We start from the raw sequence: 22,103 nt of genomic DNA, 5'->3' as shown, positions 1-22,103 counted from the left end.
TCATCCACTTGGCGCATTGCTGCTCTATTGGTCATTGCAAAGGTCTGTATATGGTGAACGTATCCATCCTTTGCTCAAGTGTGAATGCGCAAAACTATGTGTGTAATTTGGGTCACGTCAAATGACACGCAACAGCTGCGACCCCAGATTTGCTAGTGTAGACTTGCAGATGGGTTATTGATCTAATCTACGGAGTACGTACGTACTTGGTACGGAGTAGGCCATCTTGTACTTTTGTAGTTTGTGCAGACGCACCGTGCAGGTTTGCAAGCAACCAGTAGTCAAGTTATTGGCGGGGGTGCATGAGCCAAAAGGTTGACAAGTGCGTGGCTGGCTGCAGCTTCCATTTACGGAACACGTTGCTTGGGCTAGAGCTTGGGCTTGGGCTTGGATGCGAGGATACCCAACGACTCAGTCCATCCATCGGCACACATGTCTGAGGTCTCAGCGCATGTGCATGTGCATGTGCATGTGCGTGCCGGCTTGGGACTTGGGACTTGATTCACTCACTCCTCCCTCACCCTCTTGGCCGATGTTCCACAGTCCACATGGCACAGTCCAAAGGACCGCCGGTCCGGAATCCGGATCTCGCTCCAAGGATCATGAGCCTCCAAAAACTATCCCGAGCGAGCCGCTCCCCTTGGCGCCGGCTGGAGGTGTCTGTCTGTCCAAGAAGAGAAAAACACCGGCCAGTCCGCCGACCGCCCTCGCATCACGCTCGACAACCTCTTCGAGTCTTGCCTACGCCAGTGTCGCCATCGTCGTCGTCGACACCGCTCCCGCACGCACAAAGGCCCTGCCTGGACAGTCAATCGCAACCGACTCTGACCCCCCAATTCCCACACGCGCTATGCCCTCGTCTGAAAACGGTGCCGCCATGACGGCAAAGAGCATGGTAAGTCGTTGCTCCCATCCTCCCACGGAGAGAGAGTTCCTCAACTCGCCGACTAGGACGGATTCACGCTCGACGGCTGCAAAGGTTCCACGGTGACCTTTGATGCCAGGGTCAACTCGGTCCTAGAAGCCAACAGCCCCGAGCAGCGGCTCTTGGAGCTTCGACTTGGAGAGAGGGCATTGCAAGCTTTTGTTGACGCTACGGCCATTCCAGAGGCGGTGTGGAACAGGGCGCGCGACTTGACGCCCGAATCCATCATCAGAGTGACGGGCCATGTTCAATCGGGCCGTGTCTGTGTTACGAACCTGGATGTCATCGCCTACGCGTCTCCAAACCTTCCTCCATGCCGCTCCCACAGCCTTGGGCTCGAGGCACGGCTCAGTCACCGCATCCTCGACGTGCGGCGTGCCGCTTCCGGGGCCATGTTTAAGCTTCATTCCGCCATGTGCCAGCTCATTGTCGAGTTCCTCTGCTCCAACGGCTTCCATTGGATCCATACACCGCGTATCATAACCGCCACCATCCCCGGCGACAACGAGTACTTTCACCTGCCCTACTTTGGTAAGGATGCCTGGCTGGCCCAGAGCTCGCAGCATCACAAGCAGATGGCTCTGTCCATGGACATGCAGCGTGTCTTTGAGATTGGCCCCGTGTTCCGCGCCGAGGTCAAGTCTAGCAAGTCTATGAGGCACATGACTGAGGTAGGTACATAAACCCCAACCCCAAACCCCAACCCGTCTGCATTGGTTGACACGGCACATGCTCTAGTTCACCGTCTTGGACATTGCCATGACTTTCGAGGACGACTACCACGAGGTGGTCGACTTGGTCGAGTCCATGCTGCTATTTGTATTTGGGGCTCTGCAGGAGCGCAGACCGTACGGGCAGCTCGTCCAAGTTGTCAAAGACGTCTATCCCGGTGCCAGGCCCTTCCGGATCGGTCTGGATGAGCACGGCAAAGTCCCGCGCGTCACCTTTCTCGAGGCCAAGCGCATTCTGAGGGAGGAGCTTGGTCTCGAATCGGACGACGGCAAGAATTTCACGTGAGTATCGCATCGCGCTGTCGTCGTGATATGCACGCACCCGGTGCCATCCCCCCATCCTCCCCCCGGGAAACAACCCCAGTCGCAGTTTGCTTGCTGATGGGATGCCTCGTCTCAAAAACACAGCGATCAAGAGGAAGCCGCCCTTGGCCGGCACTTTCTCGAGTCCAGCCGTCTTGGAAACACAGACGTCTTCACCATTGAGCGGTATCCCGCGTCCATGCGCCAGTTCAACTCGCAGGCCAGCCCGGATGCGCCGGGGCTCTCCAACACGTGGGACACGATTGTCGGCGGGCGAGAGGTCTGCTCCGGCAGCCAGCGCATCAACTCATACGACGAGTTGCGCGAGGCCATGCGTGCCGGCATATGTGGCCCGCCCATGGACCCCGACGCCGACAAGTGGCAGCCGTACCTTGCTGCCTTCAAGACGGGCATGCCGCGACACGGCGGCTGCGGACTGGGCGTCAACAGGCTGCTGCAGGGATTCCTGGGGTTGGATGACGTCCGCGAAGTGACGCTGTTCCCGAGGGACGTGAATACGTTGACGCCGTAGGGTGCCCGTGGGAAAACGGGAGGAAAGCCCGTCGAGGCACGTTACGTACTCTAGCACGCCGTTGGACAAGTCTTATACACTCTCGTTTTTGGTTCGATTGCCGGCTTCATCTGCCACTGCAAGCACTTGCTTGGCGTCTACAGACCGTGGTGACGTGCGTCAGTCTTTGGTTGGCAAGGCCCACGCCAACCGAGTGCTCCCTGTTATAGATGGACAGTCAGACAGCGCAGGGCCCCCCCGGCCCAAAAAGCCGTCCGGCACATGTCATTACTACTACCAGTACGTGGCGAGGAATGATGGATCCCTGAATAGCCGACACGACACGTTTCCTTGGCGGTTGAGCCGTAGACAAAGTGCGCATGGTGAGACAGGCACGGAAATCTAAAGGGCACACCCTTCCTCCACGATCCGGATCGGCCTACGACTCCATCCGCGTATATCCTCGACCAAAAGCTTAATTGCTCGACCCCAACTGGCAGAGTACAGAGCACAGCGTCCGGACGACCCGGGCGTGGGAGCAAGAGGCCGCATGTTCAGTCTAGTGCAGTTGCAGTGCATTTACGTGTAGTACCTCGCAGGCTGACACTCACATCCATCTACTCTGCGCTTCCCAGGCCCGCAGCGCGTACATGTACCGGCAAGGCTGCTCAAGCCTTGTACGGCCGGAGAAGATAGATCATGCCGTTCCTCACCCTCTTGGGTCCCGGGGGCGCTACGACGCGGTGCACCGTCGAGTGCAGGCGTCCGCCCGACCTGGCCGCGAGCTCATCCGCGATGTTGACAAGCACAGCTCCATCGACGACCGGAACCGTCTCCCAGTCATCCGTCTGCTTCCCCTCCTTGTCGTAGACTGGAATCTGCGTCGTCACCTCGTCGTACCACAGCAGGGTAGCGAGGCCGAAATCGGTGTGCCAGGGGTGAATAACATGGCCTGCCTCATGCATCGGGGGCTTGTACAGCAGCTTGAGAGCCGTGTCGCTGGGCATGGCGGCGTCGTCGCTTATCTCGGGGATGCTGATGCCCACGGCGGCAGACAGCTCGGCAATGACCGTCTGGATGGCCCGGTGGAAGCAATCCATGGTGCGCGTGATGCGCTCCTTTTCCGGCTCGAACGTGGCCGGCAAGAGCCATTTGCCGCCTTGGTACTCGTCCCGTGGAATCTGCCACGGGATTAGCAGAACCGAAAAAATAAAATAAAATAAAAAAGGATTAAAGACGGCAGCAGTCGCGGGGCAGCTCTGTGTCTGTGCCTTTGTCTGTACCAGGGGCAGGGCACACTCACCTCGTAATATTCGAACCCCTTGCCGGCGTGGTAACTGCGTTTTTTCCAAAAGCACAAAACAAACGGTTAGTGACTGGGCCTGCGCGTGGAAACCCTTCTCTGCTTTGTTGCATACCCTCGCTCCATGCCCTCGCGGGCGCTTTGCGTCTTTTCCTCGCCATTTCGCGGAAGATTGAAGAAGGCATGCCCGGTATGGAAGATGGCTGGTACGTCCTCGAGGACGGTGCTCATGTTGGAACTCCCGAGGTTCAGGTAGAACATGCCCACCGTTTGGCAGGCCGTCACGAGCCGCTGGATCTCACCGGCGTCTTTGTTTGCGAGGGCTTCGTAGTCAACCACGGCCAGGGAGGCCATCTTGTTGTTGGAAGACATGATGGCGATTTGGGCAACAATACCCGGATGACGGCAAAACGAGATTGGAATTACACAGAGGAGCCGAAACACTGGAAAGTAGGAAAATTTTTTTATCAAAGACAACAACAAAAAAGGGAGCCAACACCGAGAGAGCGAGAGAGCGAGAGAGCGAGAGAGCGAGAGAGAGAGAGAGAGGCAAGGCAGAAGGGAATAATCGTCTTGGTTTACAAGCACGGCCAGGGACATGCTCATAACCTCACCCCGCCTTCGCCTTCACCTCGGTGGATGGGCTTGTCCGGCAATGCTTGCTGCAGACGTATTCCCTCCTCGCATCTTCATGCTGCTCTGGGTGACATACCCGTCGACGCTACGCTGGAACTACCTTGGAGACAGCCCGGGTGGGGAGAAGACCGAAAGTAAGCAGACCAGTTTGACCGATGGGACGGCACAGACGGCATTATGCAGCTGGCCCAAAGGGCTGCCGCCGTTTCGAGACAAAATCGCCGCTCCCCAACGGCGCGGTTCGCTGCGAATGAAGATGGATCAACTGCCATTGGGAGACGAAGCCGAGACGAGACAACGAAGAAGCACTGGTTACGGAGTACAGCCTAGCCACATTGGCGGTCTTCCCTTGTCGTGCAATGGCATACACACCATGGAGCTGTCGAGAGGGACCTTGTATGACACGACGCAAACCAAGGTTTACCGTGCGGAGTAGTAATTGCTTTTCAAGCTGCGACGGGCGACGCAACAAACAACATGCTTCCAAGTTCCAAGCCGCAGGCCTTCTTTCTCGAGGTACTACAATAATCCCCGTGATACCAAAGTCCAGATTGGGAGTCCCAATCCGGGCTCTCTCCCCAAGGCTTCTCCGCCACAACCGTCCGTCAGTATGAACATGAACTTGCCAGACGCCTTTGTCATATTGCACTGCCATTTCGTCCTTCCCCTGGCTGTCCTGCTTCCGGCCGCGATATACTGCTTGAGACGGACCCGGAAAAGGGCCATTCTCGCGTCGGCCATCAACACGCAACCTGTCCGTTCCGAGGATGCGAAGAGGTTCGGGCCGGGCACCCGCCGCGGCAAACCGACACAATGGTACCGCGACATGTTCTTTCGGCTGCAGCATCTCGAGGACCACCCGGACATTCTCGAAGCAGCGCGAGACGAGCTCCTGGCCATGTTTTCCCAGGGACTATCCGCGGCCCTGAAAACGCCACACGACGGCATCCTCGGCATCGACCGGTACGATGCCGGGCGCATCTGGAGCTTCCTCGAGGACGTACGCATCGACATCCTGGCGCAATGGGCCGGCTACCTGGAGCGACGGAGGCAGGGACACGGCCCCGAGCTGTTTGGAAGCGTCGAGGCCGCCAGAGCATGGCTCGTCCAGCACGCGCCCGTCAAGTTTGTCGACGGCGCCTGGCTCGGCCACATACACAAGATCACGACCCCCTTTGCCCTCCGCGGCGTCACAAAGGATGCCTGGCAGGTTCTGTCAGAGGAGCTCGGCGACGGCGACCTGTCCAAGCACCACGTGCACCTCTACCGCAAACTCCTCGAGGACGTCGGCCGCCCGCTCCCGGAGGGCCACAGCGCCGACTTTATCAACCTCGCCGAATGGGACGGAATGGAAAACCACGGGGCGTGGGAGGCGGCCGTGGCCCAGCTCCTCATATCGCTGTTCCCCAAGGAGTTTCTGCCCGAGATTCTCGGCTACAACATGCACTTTGAGATGGTCACGGTGAACACGATGCAGGCGGCTCACGAGCTCAAGGGCCTGGGCATCGACCCGTACTACTTTCTCATCCACATTGCCATAGACAATGCCGACTCGGGACACACGGCCATGGCCACGCACGCCGCCACGCGGTACGTGGACATGGTGCTCGCTACCGAGGGCCAGGCGGCCGCCGAGCAGGCATGGAGGCGCGTCCAGATAGGATACATTTTGTCTCAGACACAAGGAAGCCATCCCTGCGGGGGCCAGCAAGGCCGTGCCGCCTCGGCGAAGCCCTCAGTGCCGAGGGTCCTGCCCGACGCCGCCGCCCTGAGCACGCGGGTGATGGAAATCTTCAGGGCAAAGGCCTTGGTGTCGCAGCAATTTCACTGCCAAAGCAAGGTTCGCATCGGGACTCGCAGCCTATCCGAGTGGCTGGACCCAGACGAGTGGAAGCCGGCCAGTCGCCATCAGCACCGCCAACGCGAACTCCTGGATGCCCTCGGCCGAGCCAGGCCGTGGGTGGTTGCCGGGGCAAGCAGCAAAAGCCTCCTCGTGCGGGAGCTGTCGTGGGGAGGGCGCATGTTTGGCGCCTTTACCAACAACGAGGTGGCGACGCTCTGCTCGTGGATCGACGCCCTGGGGCCCGACGAGAAGGCGTCGCCGTCGCCGTCGCTGTATTGGAGCTTCTCTCAACGACGGCCAGTCGCCTCGCCGGACGCCGTGGGGGAGCTCCGAGACCCCGCTTGTCATCATCCCGTCATGTTACCGTCTTCCACACGCGGCGACGCGGCCAGCACCGCCAACGCAGCGTCTCGGGACCCTGCTGCCCTTGGCGCCGAGCCGTGGAAAACGCAGGAGCCCTTGAAGCCGCCGTCGAAGGATCGGCTGCCAGACACGGTCGCCCTCTGGTTCGCGCACATTGGCCTGTTGGAAAACACCATCAACGTGCCCTCGCGGACGGCGTGCCCGCTCCACGCCAGCATCCTGCGTCTCCTCCGGGCCCAGGCTGGCTTCGAGAGGGAAACCGACATTGTGGCGGGCATGGACGAACTGAAGCGGCACACGCGCACCAGCCTGGTTGACGTCGGCCTGGAACTGATCAGTCACATGGACCGGTGCGCCCATGCCGAACCTGCGTCTCTCCAAGACGTCCTCCGCCTAGCCGCCAGCCAGGGCCAGGGTGAGGCGAGCGCCAGATTGGCGAGCGACATGCTGAGATGCAGCGTCCGGCCCATTGAGAACCTAGGCCTCTTGTTGGGCCTGGCCCTGGCCTTTGTCAAGTTCAAGAGCGCCGTCGGGAGGACCCCTGGGCTGCTGGGCCCCGAGACCCGTCTCGCGTTGGACGCCATCTTGGCCAGGGAGAAGATGAGTCTGGAGGTGTGTGCCGAGGAGCTACGGGCCACGGACGGCGCACAGTACCGAAACTTGGAGAGGGGATTTCGGCTCGGCATGGGTGCCATACAAGAATGTGTCTATCTAAACGAGGAGACGACGACGAGTTCGTCCAAGGGAAGTGTCGTCACGGCTGATGGACCATGAGCATTCCCTTGTCTCACGATGCGCCGCGAGCTCGCCGTCACGCAAATCATGTCCCCCGTGGACAGGACATGTAGTTCAAGTACAGTACGTGCATTCTTTGCCGTCCGTGCGACGTGATGAACACGACACCATCGCGTGTGAAGATGCCAGCAAGTCGTGGATTACTCTGTACGGACACACTCGGTACAGCTTCAGAGACATGCGCGGCAACACCCCCTTTTTTCGGCTCAGCTCCCTGACTTGGCGGCACAGATGTGCTTTTGGACAAATCTGGCTGCCGGAGCACCTTCGGAGCCATGTACGGGGCACGACCATATTACTATAGTCCATGCATACACAGATGGAAGAGGGTCTCGCGGCCCTGTACAAACAGGGACGAGAGGCTTCCGATAGGTAGGCTGCCTGGATGACTGTACCTGACACTGCATATCTGCCCTCGCCAGAGATGCTCAAAGCAATTTGCTGTACAAGGACGAGGTTTCCCGTGTCTTCTGGGGCCATGTGGAGCGATGTACGATCAAGTAACATCTCATACGGCAAGGGGAGTAAATTATTGGCCACTCGACCTTGCCTGGCTTGGATATACATGCGGGTGCCTCAAATAAACGCCGGATATTGCGCCTGTTGGTTAGATTTGGTTCCCATGTTTCATGTTTTGGCAGAGTGTCACGCCGCCACCCACGTCTACGGGAGTATGCATGGCACAGCCAGACGCACCTGAGTCATGCTTGCTGCAAGCTCAGGCGGGCGTGTCTAGACTTTGGCAATGAAACCCATCAACGGTGACACGCCGGTGCTCCGTACGCGTACTACCCAGGACAACCAACAAGGCGGAGTTCTTATGAACCTCCCGCATGCATGCCGAGTACAAAAGAAGAATACTGGCCAGGTTGGAATGCAAAACACGACCCGTCAACCACAGTTCCAGCTCCCGTGCGAGGAAACAGCTGAACTTGTCGCCAATAATGTCTCGAAATTCTTCAGCCGCAGGAATAGCGGTCAACGGGCACGACTCCATTTTGCCATCCGCGCATCAGAATCGAGAATGACATGCAGAAGACGGGGGCCAGGGGGGGAAGGGGGGTTGGCCACGGAGGACCGAGTCCAGAGTACTCGATATTTCCATGCGACTCAACGACGGAAGCAGCACCGGGCCTTGGCCGGACATTGTTCGCTCGCATGTGCAAGGCGTGTACTCTCTCTCTCTGTAGGTGAGTGCGCATTTAGCTGACCATTGCCTTCGGACTGGACTGCGCTCTGTCCCATTCCAAACACAGTCTCGCTTACATCCAAAGCGGTCGTCCCGAGTGCCGTTGCGTACAATGCAAATGCAGCAAATCCATGTTGGGCTGGGGTGCGAAGGCTACGTGCCGGTCGCTCACCACCACGCCGACAAGGACATCTATACGCGGGAACATGACGCCCTACAGGCCAGTCTCGTCAATAGCTGTCCTGCTCACTTGTGGCCAAAGTCTTCTCACAAGGCCTCCTGTCCCCGGCCAATCCTCATCACCAAACACCACCAGACGCAACTGGCGGAGCTGCACGAGGCTCTGACCACGGCCATTACCGACATTGTCGAGCGGTGGTGGACCGACGGCGAGAGGCGATTTCCCGACCGCATGCCCCTGAGCCGCAACGAGGAAGACCTTTTACGGGTGAGCAAGAGACGTCCGTCAAGTCACGGAGGAGCGCAGCAAGCGTCGACGGCTAACCGTGTCATGTTGCTGTTGAGCAGTGGCTCCAAGACCAGGCCCTGCAAGGAAACCTGCAGCAGTACTCGAAATGCCGCGGCGCGTGGAGGCCAGACTTCATGGTCGAGAATGGCTGTGAGCATGGCGCGCCGGTTGAAAACTTTCGCATCACCGAGATCAACGCCCGCTTCAGCTTCAACGGCTTTATGCACCAGGCGTACGGGCAGCAGGCCCTCGACGACATGGGCGTCAAGGCCCACGGGCTTGTTGCTGCGACGAGCCCAGCGAGAGTACGTGTCCGCGACGGCAAAAAGTCTCGTTGCCTCCTTCGTCTCCGGCCATGCTCGAGCTTCCGATCTGACGTGCCACAGGTTTTCGAGGGCCTGTTCAAGCTCTTTCGAATCGACGTCCCCCTCCACCTTCTCAAGGGCGACGAAAAGGGAATGGATATTCACATGATGATTCATGACTTCCAGCGCCGATTCGGGGTACGACCGCGGCTGACGACGCCCGCGGACCTCAGGCTGCTGCCTGACCCAGACAACAAGGGTCGGCAGAAGCTCTACTGCGTCGTCAGACCCGACGTCCGCAATTCATCTTGCGCCCTGAAAACGCACCAGGGCGAGCTGGTCGAGGAGATCTTGCAGCTGGGCCTGGAGCTACACCAGCGTGAGCTGCTGGCGCTGGAGCCCGACATGCTTCGTCAAGTCTGTCTGCTTTGCTTCAACGACATGAGGACGCTTTTGTTGGTCCACGACAAGCGCATGCTGGGCATCGTGAGGGAGGAACTTGGGCCGCTGGTGGCGCGAAACGTGCTTTCCCAGGCCCAAGCAGACGTGCTCGACAGGGGAATTGCGAAGACAATCTTGGCCGGCTCGGCGGAGCTGCGACAGCTTCTCCTAGAGTCGCAGAGCTCTCCCGCAATAAGGCATCAGTATATCCTGAAGCCCATCCGTGGTGGCAAGGGAGTTGGCATTCTATTCGGGGATAGCATTTCCGTGGACAAGTGGATTGATACCTTGGAGCGCATGAAGAGTCCTGGCCTAGCGACTGAAGCTGCGTATGTCGTACAGCGGCGCATTACACCTCGGTTGTACGACATGGTATTGGACAGCTCCGGCGCAAGGGTGCGGTACGCTCTCGTCGGGACATTTCACGTCGTACACGGAACGCTTGTTGGCCTCGGGATATGGCGAACCAGCGCTGACCGCATCTGCGCCATAAGTAGCGGCGGCTCGTGGCTGTGTTCTGTTGTACGTCGAGACTAAAATTGCCCATTCCCGTGTCACCTTGCCGAGATGGGGACAATGTTGCGGTCGTACCGATCTCATTAATCATGCCGCCGCCCCCCAACGTCTACAGTCTCCAAGCTCTCTCTGTCTCTCGGAACCTCAGTAGGGTGTCGTTTGATGGTTTCGATTTCCACGTCTCTGCGGAGTGTCTGTATCCATGTCATCTACCCAGTGACGGTCGTCTTGGCTGGTTGGGCCGTCCAAGGGTAGCTCCAGCATCCCTCCCATCAAGTGAATGGCCGTGGAAAGCTTGCCAACCAAGACACGGCAGAAACTTACCTGGCATGCCTCCCATCCTCACTTGAACCCGGCCTTGCACCTTGCATTACAGTGATCCCGTGGCTGCATTCATCCTCCGCAAGTGCAGCTGCAGTCTGCAGCTTACGCTGCTTTGAGTTAACCGCCGAGACTCTCCACCACAAGAAGCTTGGGGAAAGATGCCAAAACCGAGCTGGGCAGCACGTACTCCGTAATGGCAAACTGCTTCTGCACATAACAGACCTTCCCTGCCCGCCGAGCTCTGGCCTGGCCTGGCCCGGACCACGACATCCATCAGCACGAGCACGGCCTCTTGCATAAATCTTTGCTCGACACCATCGTCACAATATGGCTCCTGACAACTACACACTGAACGATGTACTGGTCGTGTCCAAATTCCATCCCTTCTATGACCGAGACGTTCAGTATCCACCGGACTCCGAGACCATCCAGAAAATCTTGCAGCAGTCAAGGGAGCAGCCGGCAGTTGCAAGCCCAAGATTGCAGCCTCTGCTCCGGAAGAAAGACCTGTAAGAAGCTCCATCGAACTGCAGGACTAGTCCGGACCTGACTCGTCAGCTACGTCACTATTGAGCGTCTCGTCAACGATCCGAGCCCCCAAAACACGTACCGTCACAGTGTCTATGCGAGCATCACGGGAGGCGGGTTTGGATCAAAGCCCTTGTTCTTCGCCACCGATGTGCATGAGAACCGCAGACACAGGGCCCAGTTCGGCCGCCTTCTTCGAGCTACCGGAGTAGTCAAGCATGGAGACTGGATCCTCACCACTCACTGTGCCGGTGAGCTCTACAGGTCCGTCGGTGCCTGCATCGACCAGTCAAGCCAAGCCAAGCCGGTCGTGTGATTGCTGACACTCGATTTAGATCCCTAGATCTTGTGCTGGAGATTCTGGAGAACGCCGGGGCCTCTGTCCTCAGCGCCGGAAACCACATGTCGCCCGAAGACATCATTCGTCTGCTGATCAAGTACCACATCAACGTCCTGACTGGCGACAGCAGCCAGGTGGCCCAGATTATCCACAAGGTATCGGCCCTCCCAGAGGAAACACGCGCTCTGTTGAGGCTGGACAAGATAATCTACACCTCGGAGGTGCTTACTGCCGCCCAGAGAGCACACATTAAAGCTGTTCTTGGCAACAATGTCAAGATATGCTCCATTTTGGGCAGCGCTGAAGCAGGTCCCTGGGCGCTGAGCAACCCGGACCTTACAGGAGAGGAGACGCACACGGGTGAAGCAAACTTCATCTTTGACACCCGCGCCATGCTGGTCGAGATCGTTTCCGCTTCATCCCAAGACGATGGCTCCGACCCTGCTCCCGTGCCCGAGGGGCAGAATGGCACCGTCGTTCAAACATCGCTGTCGCGCCTGCGCCATCCCCTGGTGCGCTATGATACAGGTGACATCGGATCTCTTCATCCCCTTCCCGTCACGGCACGACCCTTGCTGCCCGAGGAATACTGGCCGTTCTTGCGCGTCCTTCGCTTCCAAGGCCGAGACCGCCGCTTCAGCTTCGAATGGGATGGCGAGTACCTTGATTTTGCAGGCCTGACGGCTTTGCTCAATGCTGAGGAATGTGGCGTCCTCCAGTGGCAGATCATCTTGGACAAACTGGAGCCATCTTTGGAGTCGTCCCTCGAGGTTCGGCTGCTGCGCTCTCCACCAAGCGCGAAGCTTCTGCCGGAGCAAGACCTCGCGGAGCAAATTAGAACCTTTGTGCATGCGTATTCCGCCAACGAACACCGATTTCGACTTGTTCTTGTCGAGAATCTAGACGGTTTCGAGCGAAGTTCTACCGGAAGAAAAGTCATCAAGTTTATAGATCGCTACAATACTTAGACTAGACCACCCACACAAGTTCTACTCTTGCGTGCCGCAAAACAAATTGCATGTATAGAAGCGTGTGGCTCGAAGGACACTTTAGAAAACCGAGGACCGAGGACCTTTCATACCAAAGTGTGTTACATGCGAATCAAGCTGCACTTGCTCCAAGCCCTCAGACAAGCTCTTGTCATGAGACAGAAGTGTACCGTGAATACCCGAGACATGTACGATGTCCTTGAGCTGGGCTCGCGAGCTCGGACTTCTATCGTGAGTCGTGATCTCGCGACCATATGCCGTCGCTGGCCGACCTCGGTGGTTGAGGTGGCCTCCCCGTGTGACAAGGACCATATAGCAAGCGGCATGGCTGTCTTGACACAATTGCAATGCACGGTCGGGATCGTGCAAGCCAACCATTTTGTACGTCCAAAGCGTCATCATAGAAGTTCTCAAGTACAACTTAAAAAGGCCACTGGGCCGTTGCCTTTTAGACTGAGACCTTAGCGGGATCAACTTTCGGTGGGAAGCGACGTTGCTCCGATAACGGCCTACAATTATTTTGTTCAAACGGACTTCTAGACTGCGTACAAATTATAGTTACCAGCTGGCGGGTGTTTCCAACATGACGTCGTTTAACCTCTAGACCTAACGTGTTGGGCTGTAGTCCTGCGTATTGTTCTCCGACCCAGAAGATAATTCACATATGCATCTCTTCTCGTGTGCTGTGTCGCAGTCTCACCTTGACGCCCTCAAGGCTCCTACGAGGGGAAAATGCCTGACGACAAGTTGTTTATTCGACGCCTTCATTCCGTACAAACCGAAGAAAACGTTTCAACGGCGTATTCGTCTTCTGATTAATGCGAACGAGCAACACGCAATTCCGGAGCAAGCCTGAGCCCGTGTGAAGAGTGAGGCAAGGCCGCGATGATGGCATAGTTACCAGGCGGCAGCTGAAAGACAATTTGAAGACAGACAAGGAGCAATCTATGCTCTATGATGGGGCAAAACACGCATACAAATAACCAGAACAGAATCATGACCCGATTAATCAGACGAGATGTAATCAGACGGGATGATCAGCTGGAGACTCTGGTTGCTGATAGCGAAATAATCTCTAAACTGTGGTGTTTGATGATAATGACGGCGTGTTGTGAAGGCAAATAGGTTTATGTTACCAAGAAATTCTGTCATTATATATCTAACACGCTTAGTGGGAAACATGAATGGGCTGCTATAAACCCAGGAGAAAAAACGCTTTACTTGTTAAGTTCTTTTTTTTTTCAAAAAAAAAAAAAACACTATACTTCTTACGTTAAGTTGCAGTTTTGAAGCTGACATGGTTCCCTTTTCTATTTGCCGCTGTTTCCTTGCTCGTCTCCTTCATTTACCACGACTCCCAAGACCTTACGACTCCCAAGACCTAGCAACAGGCGCTCAACCGTCCTGCTGCCTCCGTCACTGCCGTCGTTGTAGGGTTATCGAGGAAAAAGGCGGCCGGCAATTCCACGCCAGTTTCTTGTTGCACGGCCGAAATGATTGCGACGGCCATCAGGGAGTCGACACCCAAGTCTTCCAGGCTCATGTCGCCGTTCAAGTCGCTCCGCTCAACGCCAACCTCGCGTGCAACGATGGCAAACAGCGCATCGACCAGGCCGGGTTGCCCGCCACCGTTCATGCTTGCCGGGGTCGGAGGGGCAGGCACCTCCGGGCCCGCTACGTTGTTGACCTGATGAATCGTAGCGATGGGTTGAGCTGGCCACGCCTTTGCTTTGGTTTGGGGCGCCGCAGGCACATATGAGCTTGCCTCGTTGGCCGCGTTGCGGACCGTTGGCGGACGCAGCAGATGGGTGAGCGCCGTCCTCTTCATCTTTTGGAATTGCAGGCCCGCCAGCACCGAGACCAAGTCGTCCCCATGATAGACGTACACATCGCCAGTGACCAGATTGCGCGTCGACGAGGACTCTTCCATAAAGGTATACCCGGTGTACACGTTGGCGGGATCCAGCGGCTTGAGCAAGTGCCACTCCTCGAAACCAGTGCAGAGGCAAGCCCATTCGTCCGAGTAGCGGAGTCCGTTGTTCAGCAAGAAGCCGGACAGATGGACAATAGAGTCGAGCAAAAATGGGTGGTGGAGGTAATGGCCGCCTGCAGCCGAGGCCTGTGCCATGTTGATTTCCGCCATGGCGTCTTGCATGTCCTCGGACAGGTGGACATTGTCCAGCCCCTTGTACTCTTCAGAATAACGTACAATGTTGTCGAATAGACGGTAGACGGCGCGCCTGCCCAGCCGGTGGCTTGCCGACGCCTTGAGAGCCGCCATCCGGGACCGGGCGAGGAACCCGGCTTGGGCCGGTTTGCCCGCCGGCCCCGGGACGACTTGGCAGGTCCCGACCTCGTAAGACTCGCCCGACGTGCGGCAGCGGTACTGGACATCCGCAGTCTTGGACGAGGAGGCCAGATTGACACTAACTTCCACCGTCTGCGCGGCTTTCTCGGCAAAGACAACGGCCCGGTGGAAGCAGCAGTTACGCACCGTCAGTGGAAACGGCAGGCTCTGGCCGGAGGTCTGCTTTGCATAGACATACTGGGCCGCAGAGAGTGCCATGTCCAGGAGAATGCTGCTGGAGCAAATCTCGGCGCCGGCCACGACATGACCTCGCACAGCGGTGCGCAAGTCCTGGTCTGTCAGATCCGACGTAAACGTGACCGAGCATCCGTCGGACTGGACTGTCTCCTTGACGACTCGTTGCAGAGTCGTCGTGAAATACCCCTGTACAGACGGTTTGACGACGTGCGGTTGGCCCTGGTCGGCCTCGGCCTCTCCAATGGCCCTTGAGCTTCGGCCAGGGAACGGCGCCCAGAACTCCTTCTCCTCGAACGAGTACTTTGGAAGGTCAAGCAAGGATACCGAGGATTTGAACTCGCGGTGATAGGCTGGCCAGTCGATGGCGACGCCTGCCACGTAGACATCTCTCAAGCTCGACGATATCGAGGCCCAATTGTCCTTTTCTCGATGCATAGAAGCCAGACAGCGCACTTTGGTGCCATCGGCACCTAGCGAGGCATTCACGAGGCCCGAGCACACGGGATCGGGCCCAATCTCAAGGAACACCGGGGAGGGAAACCTCTGCTCCTGCACCGCGGCCAGTGCTCCGACAAAGTCGACAGGTTCGCGCGCCTGCCGCGCCAGATAGCCGGGGGAGAATGTCCCGTCTCCCCGGACCGACGTGGCCAAAAGCGAAGAGACGATGGGGAGATGCGGCGTGGAAAAGTTGACGCCCTGACAGGCAGCCTCGAACTGAGCCAAGATTGGATCCAGCTGGCTGGAGTGGAAGCCGTAGGGAACAGGCAGGTAAGTGCATCGCGTTCCGTCCGACTTGAGCTGATTCTGAAGCTCTTCTAGCTCCAACCGCGGGCCGCTCACCACCGTCATCCTGGGGGCGTTGATGCAAGCCACCGCACACGAGACGTGCTTCCCAGAGGAGAGCACTTCCCGCGCATCATCAACGCTCAGGTTCATGGCCAACATGCCGTACTTGTGTGGCGTCAGAGCCTCGGCCATGATCTGCGCTCTCTTGGCCACGACGTAGATAGCATCGCTCACCGTCAGCACTCCGGCAACACACAGGGCCGCGTATTCGCCTAGGCTGTGGCCCAAGACCGTCGCGGGCCGGACGCCCCAGGATCGCCAAAGCTCGGCCAACGCCAGCTCCAGGCATAGGATGGCCAACTGCACTTTCACGGCATCCGAACCTGGCTGCTGCGAGGATGCGCTGTTCTCCGTGATGAGGTCCAGGAAATGGGGGAGCCCTTGCGCGCTGGCCATGGTTTGATAGTCATGAAGCTTGTTGCGGAATGCGGCCCACGTCTTCCACAGGTGCGACCCCATGCCGGAATACTGGGAGCCCTGGCCTGTGAATATGAATACCACCGCTGGTGTTTCCCCAACATGTCCTGGTGTCCCCCCCCGGGTGAGGTCCGCCTCTACACCTTGCATGACCTCGTCCACTGAGGATGCAGCGACGGCATACCGCAACGGTCCATGCGTGCGTCGAGCATTTGTCGTGTAGACCAAATCGGCAAGCTTGATGCCCGGATTCCGGCGTAGATAGGCCAAGTACCTCTCCTTGATGCCAATGAGCGACTTCTGGGAGCGGGCCGAGAGCGTCACGACGTGATGGCATCGAGGGTCTGCATCCTTTACGGCCCGTGGCGGTGCTTCCTCGAGCAGTAAGCACGAGTTTCCTCCCTGCAATTTGTCACGTCAGCCCATGTGCCGCAGTCTGCGTCAACCTGGCGCTCTAGTCTTACCGAGGCATCGAAGCTGTTGAGGAACACGCGCAGTGTTCCCTCGGCCACTGGACTGGCCTCGAGTCTCATGTTGCGTGCCGCAATATGTACATTGCGGGCTCCCAGGTTGGGAAAGCGATGGTTGACAGGACCGGGGAGCTCGGGCTGAGGGGGGATCCGACGAGACTGAAGCATCATCAAGGTCTTGATAAGAGCGCAAACACCGGCCGCCTGGGCGGTATTAGCACAGACGTCATTCGGAACACACCTCTCCTTCGGTGACTTACTGCTTCCCCATGGCCAATACTGGCCTTTACGGCTCCGACAACGAGGGGATTGTCCGGGCCTCGCTTTTCCGCAAATACCGACAAGACGGAAGACATCTCGGTAAAGTCGCCGGCCTGCGTACCTGTTCCATGCATCTCCACGTACGAGATGCTGTTGGCATCCACGCCGCTGCTCTCCAGAACGTCGCGATACAGCTGTTGCTGAGCTTTTACAGAGGGGTGCATTATGGAAGAAGCGTCACTGCTGTAGTTGCGTCCAGAGCCGCGAATAACGCCCAGGATGTTGTCTTGGTCGTCCAGCGCGTCTTCCAACCGTTTGAGGACAACAACTCCGACACCCTCTCCACGGACGTAGCCGTCGGCGTCGTCGTGGAATGTCTGACAACCACCGTGAGTGGACAAGAAACCACCACGGCTCAAGCCCGAGAACCACGATGGCGAAAGAAGGAGGGATCCTCCACCAGCCAGGGCCATGTCGCATTCGCGGCCGAGAAGCGCCGAGCACGCCAGGCCGACGGCTGCGACGCTCGAGGAGCAAGCCGAGTCAACGCTGTAAGACGGACCTCCCCATTGAAAATGGTGTTGTAACCTGCCCGGTCCAAAGGCGCGGTTGCTTCCGGTGGTGAAGTAGATGTCTTCTCCTTGTTGAAAGGCCAGTTCTCGCCAATCGTCCGTCGTCTGGCCAAAGTAGGAGCCAACGCGGTCCCTGTTTGTCGAGGGCGTGCCGTCGGGGAAGTATCCTGCCATCTCCAAGGCCTCGTAGCTGGTTGTCATGAGCAGCCGGTGCTGGACATCTGTCTGCATGGCTTCCCTGGGTGACATGTGGAACAGCCGGTTGTCGAACATGCCTGGCCTGTCGAGGAAAGCTCCTGTCCGTGCCATTGTCGAGTTCTTTTGCTTCCCCGTGGCATCGTACCATTGTTCCAGGTCAAATCGAGTACTCGGAATCTGCCATGAACGAGTGAGACACATGACCATAGACAGGGGGTGGCAGTTTGAGGCTTAAGGTCTAACCTCTTGAACATGTCTTTTGCCCTGCAAAAGCCCCTCCCAAAAGGTGTCAACATCGCTGCTCCCTGGGAACCTGCCAGACATGCCAACAATGGCAACACGGCCTGAGCCCTCTCGGGCCGGCTTTGATGCCAAGTGGTCACCGTGCGACATGACCGAATACTCTATGCCACGTCTTTGCAGTGATTTCAGGAGATGGACGTCATGGCTCGTGTAGCCGGGCATAACAACACGCAGCTTGTCTGTCCGAGCGAGGTCCAGAATCGCATCGGTGGCGGCCGCCAAGTGCAACGTCCTCTGACCAACATCCATCAATATTTCCTCCAGGAGACCTCGCAGTGTTTGCTGCCGCCGAGGCTGGCACGTATAGGGGGAGACGATGGTGGTGGTGCGCCCTGGGGCACGGTTTAGCCATGCTGATGAGCCAAGAATCCGACCCAGATCAAGCTCCGGCAACGTCTCCATATGTACGCCCATGCAGGCGTCGGTTTCGATATGCGGAGCGTCTTCCAGCTCGGCTGACCATTCAAAAAGTTGTTGCAGCGTCGTCGGAGGGCCAAAGACTGTTAGCCAGCTATCTGAAAGGAAACCAACACATGCCCGTCGCACGCGAGGAATTGACTGTACGCGCCATCAAACGTTTATCAGCAAGGCTTCTTGCGCGGAAATTTGGGGGGTTCCAATGACTTACATGGCTCTCGTGAAACTCTACCAGGATTTTGCGCACGCGATCAGCCGAAATACCCAGCACCGTCCTTGCCCAGGGGCCATTGGTGCGATCAACCATTACAGACCGGTGGAATAGTTCCAGCGCCATGCGAAAAACAATGTGCGTCGCCTCGACTCCGAGCCCGACGAGCTCGTTGGTGTCCTGCGCGACCGCAGCCACGGCGGCAGCCAGCTCGCCAGTGCTGAATCCTAGAATGCAGTTGCGACTACTTTCCGAGGCGAGAACCGTAACGTCTTGCTCGGCGTATCTAGTTTGAGCACCGTCAGCCGCTGTCAAGTCGCCGCACGTGAGAATGGCGGTGCTGTGCAACCGTACAGTAGGAGCTCTCCTATACGGACGATATTCATCAACACGGTCGCAACGATCTCGCTAGGCTCCTTCAGTCGGGAGTTGTCTTCGGCTAATCGTAGAATGCTATCGAAGTTCCCAATGTTGCGACGTTCCTCCGAGTGCGCAGGCAATTTGCCGACTTCGAGCTGTACCGCATCGCAAGCCTCTCGCAGAAACCGCTGCACGAGCCGTGAGGACGAGGCATGGCTCACCAGTCGCCGGATGGCTGGAAGCTTCTCCACCGTTTGGTCCCCAAAGAGGAGTATCTTGGTCACACCAAGTTCCATGATTGAGTCTACGGGATGTGAAGAGAGAACTGCCGCCAAGACCGTCTATATCGTAGTCAGTGTCTGGAAAGTGGTGACGTCTGAGGGGATGTGCACACAGGGAGTGGTAGAGAAAAGCGAGTATCATATCAGACCCAAAATCCTAAGCTGTAGTTTATTAATATCCCATCCACGCACGGAAAGCTATCTAGACGAGATGTCCTGGCTACCGTGCAATTAAGGTCAGGCGGATACCAAACTGGCAACTCCACGAGGCCTGCTGCTAATAGCTCTTGATCCTCCCTCCAAGACGGCTCCTAGCCAATTTCATCGCTGTTCCGGAAGCGAAAGGGTCTGTGGTGACACTGCGGAACAACGCCAACGTCTAGTCTGGGCCGGTCTGTGCCTTTTTCTCCGTGAGGATCTTGTTTTTTGGGGGCTGCGCTGCCGTTTGTGCAATGCCGAGGCCTATCTATAGTCGGCACAGAACACCACGTGTAAATCACGGTGGTAGAGTACCACAGGCCATGAAACTTTATCACGCCAGTCCCCGTTTTTTTCTGGGTTTTTTGGTTTTTTGGTTTTTTGGTTTTGTGGTTTTTTTTTTTTTTTACGTGCAAGCTTCCATGAAGGAGCGGAATCCTGTGGATACTGTCCGAGCGTGACTCAGGTGATTCAAGAGGCTACGGTGTGGGTGGTGTTTTTGTCTTGCCTGCAGGCTGAAAAGGGGAAAAGGGTCATTGCAGTTCTCGATGAGTTGCCCGTGACGCAGAAAGCTGACAAGATATTGTGCTTCTATTCTACCAAGACGTGCCTTGGGCGTATGTGCAAAGACTTTGTGGTCGTGCCGTTGCCACTGCCCAGGCCAGACAAGGCCACCAAGGAGCACATGCCCTCCTAGGCAAAATGGCGTCAACGAATGGTTTCTGCCTTCTTCAACTTGAAAAGTTCTTCCTCGCAGTGCGTTAATGCATCGTATCTGGAAAGTTGGGCGGATTAGTGGCATTCCAAAGCGCGCATCATGAACATGAGTGACCAACTGATAGTCGTGAAGAAGCCGGCCAGAGAATGAGTTGGGCACTAGATTGTATCCTCATGTTAGGGGCTGCTGCTTCAGGTTACGGGGATGGCGTTATACTTGCGTGGCATTCCTGGCTCCATGTAATGACGGATCTGGTCTTGTACAAGATACTCTTTGTTTGCGCGGACGCTGGACAGAATCTGAACCCGCGAGGCGCGTCGCACCCGCAGGCTGTTGAAGAGATCCAGGCGCTTAGGAAGCTCTGCGGCATATTCGACTCCGGCAAGGACACTGCCCAGAACTCCGCCGTCCTCGATGGCTTGGTTGGCGCCCTGTCCGCCGAATGGAAGCATCTGAGACGGGGGTCCGCGGTCAGAGACGTGGAATATAGCTGTGAATCAAAAGCTGTCCCTTACTGGATGAGCAGCATCGCCTATCAAGACGGCTTTCCCAAACGTCCAGGACGATAGTGGTGTCATCGAGAAGAGTGGCCAGCACTTGGTACCTTTGACGTCCCTAGAGTCAAGTCATGGTAAATTTCTCAGTGAGTGTTGATGGCGCGGGAGAGGGGGGGTCGCTGGATAGAAGAGCAAGTTACCTGAGGAGTTGGACAATGTCTGAATCAAAATGCCCAAACTGTTGTAACATCTGAGCTTGCACATCTGCAGCGGCATCTAATTCCGACGTGTCTAGAGACGGATGGATCCCTACAAAATTTTGAACAGTTCCGCTGAACTCATCGCAATTAGCATCTGCGCCGAACAAGTGACGAGCTCGTCGAGGACATACTCTCTGCAGGAATACCACATGATGTGCCGCTCCTTGTCCACGAGCTTGGTGTCAGCTAGCAAGCACGCACCGGCGGTTTTCCACTTCAACAGCTTGCGTCCGTATGCAGTTGCATGCAGCTCTTCGGTTGTGATCAGAAAGCGAAAGGCGCCATGGCCCGTCGAGATCAGGTTGATGGGCTCGGCAACGTCAGGGCCTCCGGTCACTGCATCGCGCACAGCAGAACGCAGCCCGTCGGCGCCCACGATGAGATGGGCATGCTTCACCGTTCCATCAGCAAACTCGATTCGCCCTTGTTGGCCGTCGACCCTCGTCACTGGCGAGGCGAGGTGAATCACGATGCCCTCAATTTCTTGCCCCGTTTCTGGCCCCCTAACTTCAGCGACGCTGGCCAACCTCATGAGTTCCTTGTGCAAGTCTACCCGGTGAACAGCCAAGAGCGGGGCGCCAAACGTATCGGCTGCAGCGCTGAGATCTTGACGGGAAATCCTGGTGAGGTCGATGCCACTCACGATGTCCCAGTCGACTATTTGGACAGTCCTAGCCCGTTTGAAGTCAAAGCCAAGATGCTGAAGCACCTTGATTCCATTCGGCGTCAGGGTCAAGGCGGCACCAATCTCCCCAGAGAAAGCCGAGGCCTCATAGATCTGCCCGTGATGAAACGAGTCAGCTCCCATCATCTCAAGCCCGGAACCACATGGTCACGCACCTGAACCCGGTGTCCCACGCGACTGAGGGAGACAGCGGCAGTCAAGCCGGCAATCCCTGCGCCGATAATGGCAATGTCCAGCGGCATGGTATGGCCTGGTATAATGCAAAGGCTCAGTGTATAGGTTAGGGTTTTCTGAGTTTTTCTACTTTCTTTCTTTCTTTCTTTCTTTTCTTTTTTTTTGGCAGCCTATAATGT

General features: G+C 57.2%; 7 protein-coding genes across 7 annotated transcripts; 4 read left to right on the top strand and 3 right to left on the bottom strand.

Moving 5' to 3' along the window:
- Positions 1 to 532: 532 nt before the first annotated feature.
- Positions 533 to 2,491, top strand: MAM_07704 (aspartate-tRNA ligase; the record flags this gene model as incomplete). The annotated part of the gene is made up of 4 exons (XM_040826502.1): positions 533 to 895; positions 952 to 1,596; positions 1,664 to 1,938; positions 2,065 to 2,491. 4 exons carry the CDS (start codon positions 533 to 535, stop codon positions 2,489 to 2,491), a joined length of 1,710 nt encoding a protein of 569 aa, XP_040675454.1.
- Positions 2,492 to 3,138: 647 nt separating this feature from the next.
- MAM_07703 (oxidoreductase, 2OG-Fe(II) oxygenase family) lies at positions 3,139 to 4,145 on the bottom strand (the record flags this gene model as incomplete). The annotated part of the gene is made up of 3 exons (XM_040826501.1): positions 3,139 to 3,651; positions 3,774 to 3,807; positions 3,889 to 4,145. The coding sequence occupies 3 exons, from the start codon at positions 4,143 to 4,145 to the stop codon at positions 3,139 to 3,141; spliced, it is 804 nt and encodes a 267-aa protein (XP_040675453.1).
- An 874-nt stretch (positions 4,146 to 5,019) lies between these two features.
- MAM_07702 (heme oxygenase-like, multi-helical) lies at positions 5,020 to 7,389 on the top strand (the record flags this gene model as incomplete). Its single annotated transcript, XM_040826500.1, has 1 exon — positions 5,020 to 7,389. One exon carries the CDS (start codon positions 5,020 to 5,022, stop codon positions 7,387 to 7,389), a length of 2,370 nt encoding a protein of 789 aa, XP_040675452.1.
- A 1,322-nt stretch (positions 7,390 to 8,711) lies between these two features.
- On the top strand, positions 8,712 to 10,351 carry MAM_07701 (uncharacterized protein; the record flags this gene model as incomplete). Its single annotated transcript, XM_040826499.1, has 3 exons — positions 8,712 to 9,047; positions 9,128 to 9,373; positions 9,455 to 10,351. 3 exons carry the CDS (start codon positions 8,712 to 8,714, stop codon positions 10,349 to 10,351), a joined length of 1,479 nt encoding a protein of 492 aa, XP_040675451.1.
- A 630-nt stretch (positions 10,352 to 10,981) lies between these two features.
- On the top strand, positions 10,982 to 12,490 carry MAM_07700 (uncharacterized protein; the record flags this gene model as incomplete). The annotated part of the gene is made up of 3 exons (XM_040826498.1): positions 10,982 to 11,163; positions 11,213 to 11,446; positions 11,518 to 12,490. 3 exons carry the CDS (start codon positions 10,982 to 10,984, stop codon positions 12,488 to 12,490), a joined length of 1,389 nt encoding a protein of 462 aa, XP_040675450.1.
- A 1,402-nt stretch (positions 12,491 to 13,892) lies between these two features.
- Positions 13,893 to 19,407, bottom strand: MAM_07699 (Beta-ketoacyl synthase; the record flags this gene model as incomplete). The annotated part of the gene is made up of 6 exons (XM_040826497.1): positions 13,893 to 16,721; positions 16,784 to 16,993; positions 17,050 to 17,997; positions 18,064 to 18,681; positions 18,752 to 19,037; positions 19,106 to 19,407. 6 exons carry the CDS (start codon positions 19,405 to 19,407, stop codon positions 13,893 to 13,895), a joined length of 5,193 nt encoding a protein of 1,730 aa, XP_040675449.1.
- Positions 19,408 to 20,499: 1,092 nt separating this feature from the next.
- Positions 20,500 to 21,992, bottom strand: MAM_07698 (Aromatic-ring hydroxylase-like protein; the record flags this gene model as incomplete). Its single annotated transcript, XM_040826496.1, has 5 exons — positions 20,500 to 20,760; positions 20,824 to 20,923; positions 21,006 to 21,137; positions 21,197 to 21,843; positions 21,906 to 21,992. The coding sequence occupies 5 exons, from the start codon at positions 21,990 to 21,992 to the stop codon at positions 20,500 to 20,502; spliced, it is 1,227 nt and encodes a 408-aa protein (XP_040675448.1).
- Positions 21,993 to 22,103: the final 111 nt, after the last annotated feature.

This window comes from Metarhizium album, assembly GCF_000804445.1.
Source record: "Metarhizium album ARSEF 1941 chromosome Unknown scaffold_35, whole genome shotgun sequence".
NCBI lineage: Eukaryota > Fungi > Ascomycota > Sordariomycetes > Hypocreales > Clavicipitaceae > Metarhizium > Metarhizium album.
The sequence above is the reverse complement of the archived record's forward strand: the minus strand, read 5'-3'. Positions and strand labels throughout refer to the sequence as shown.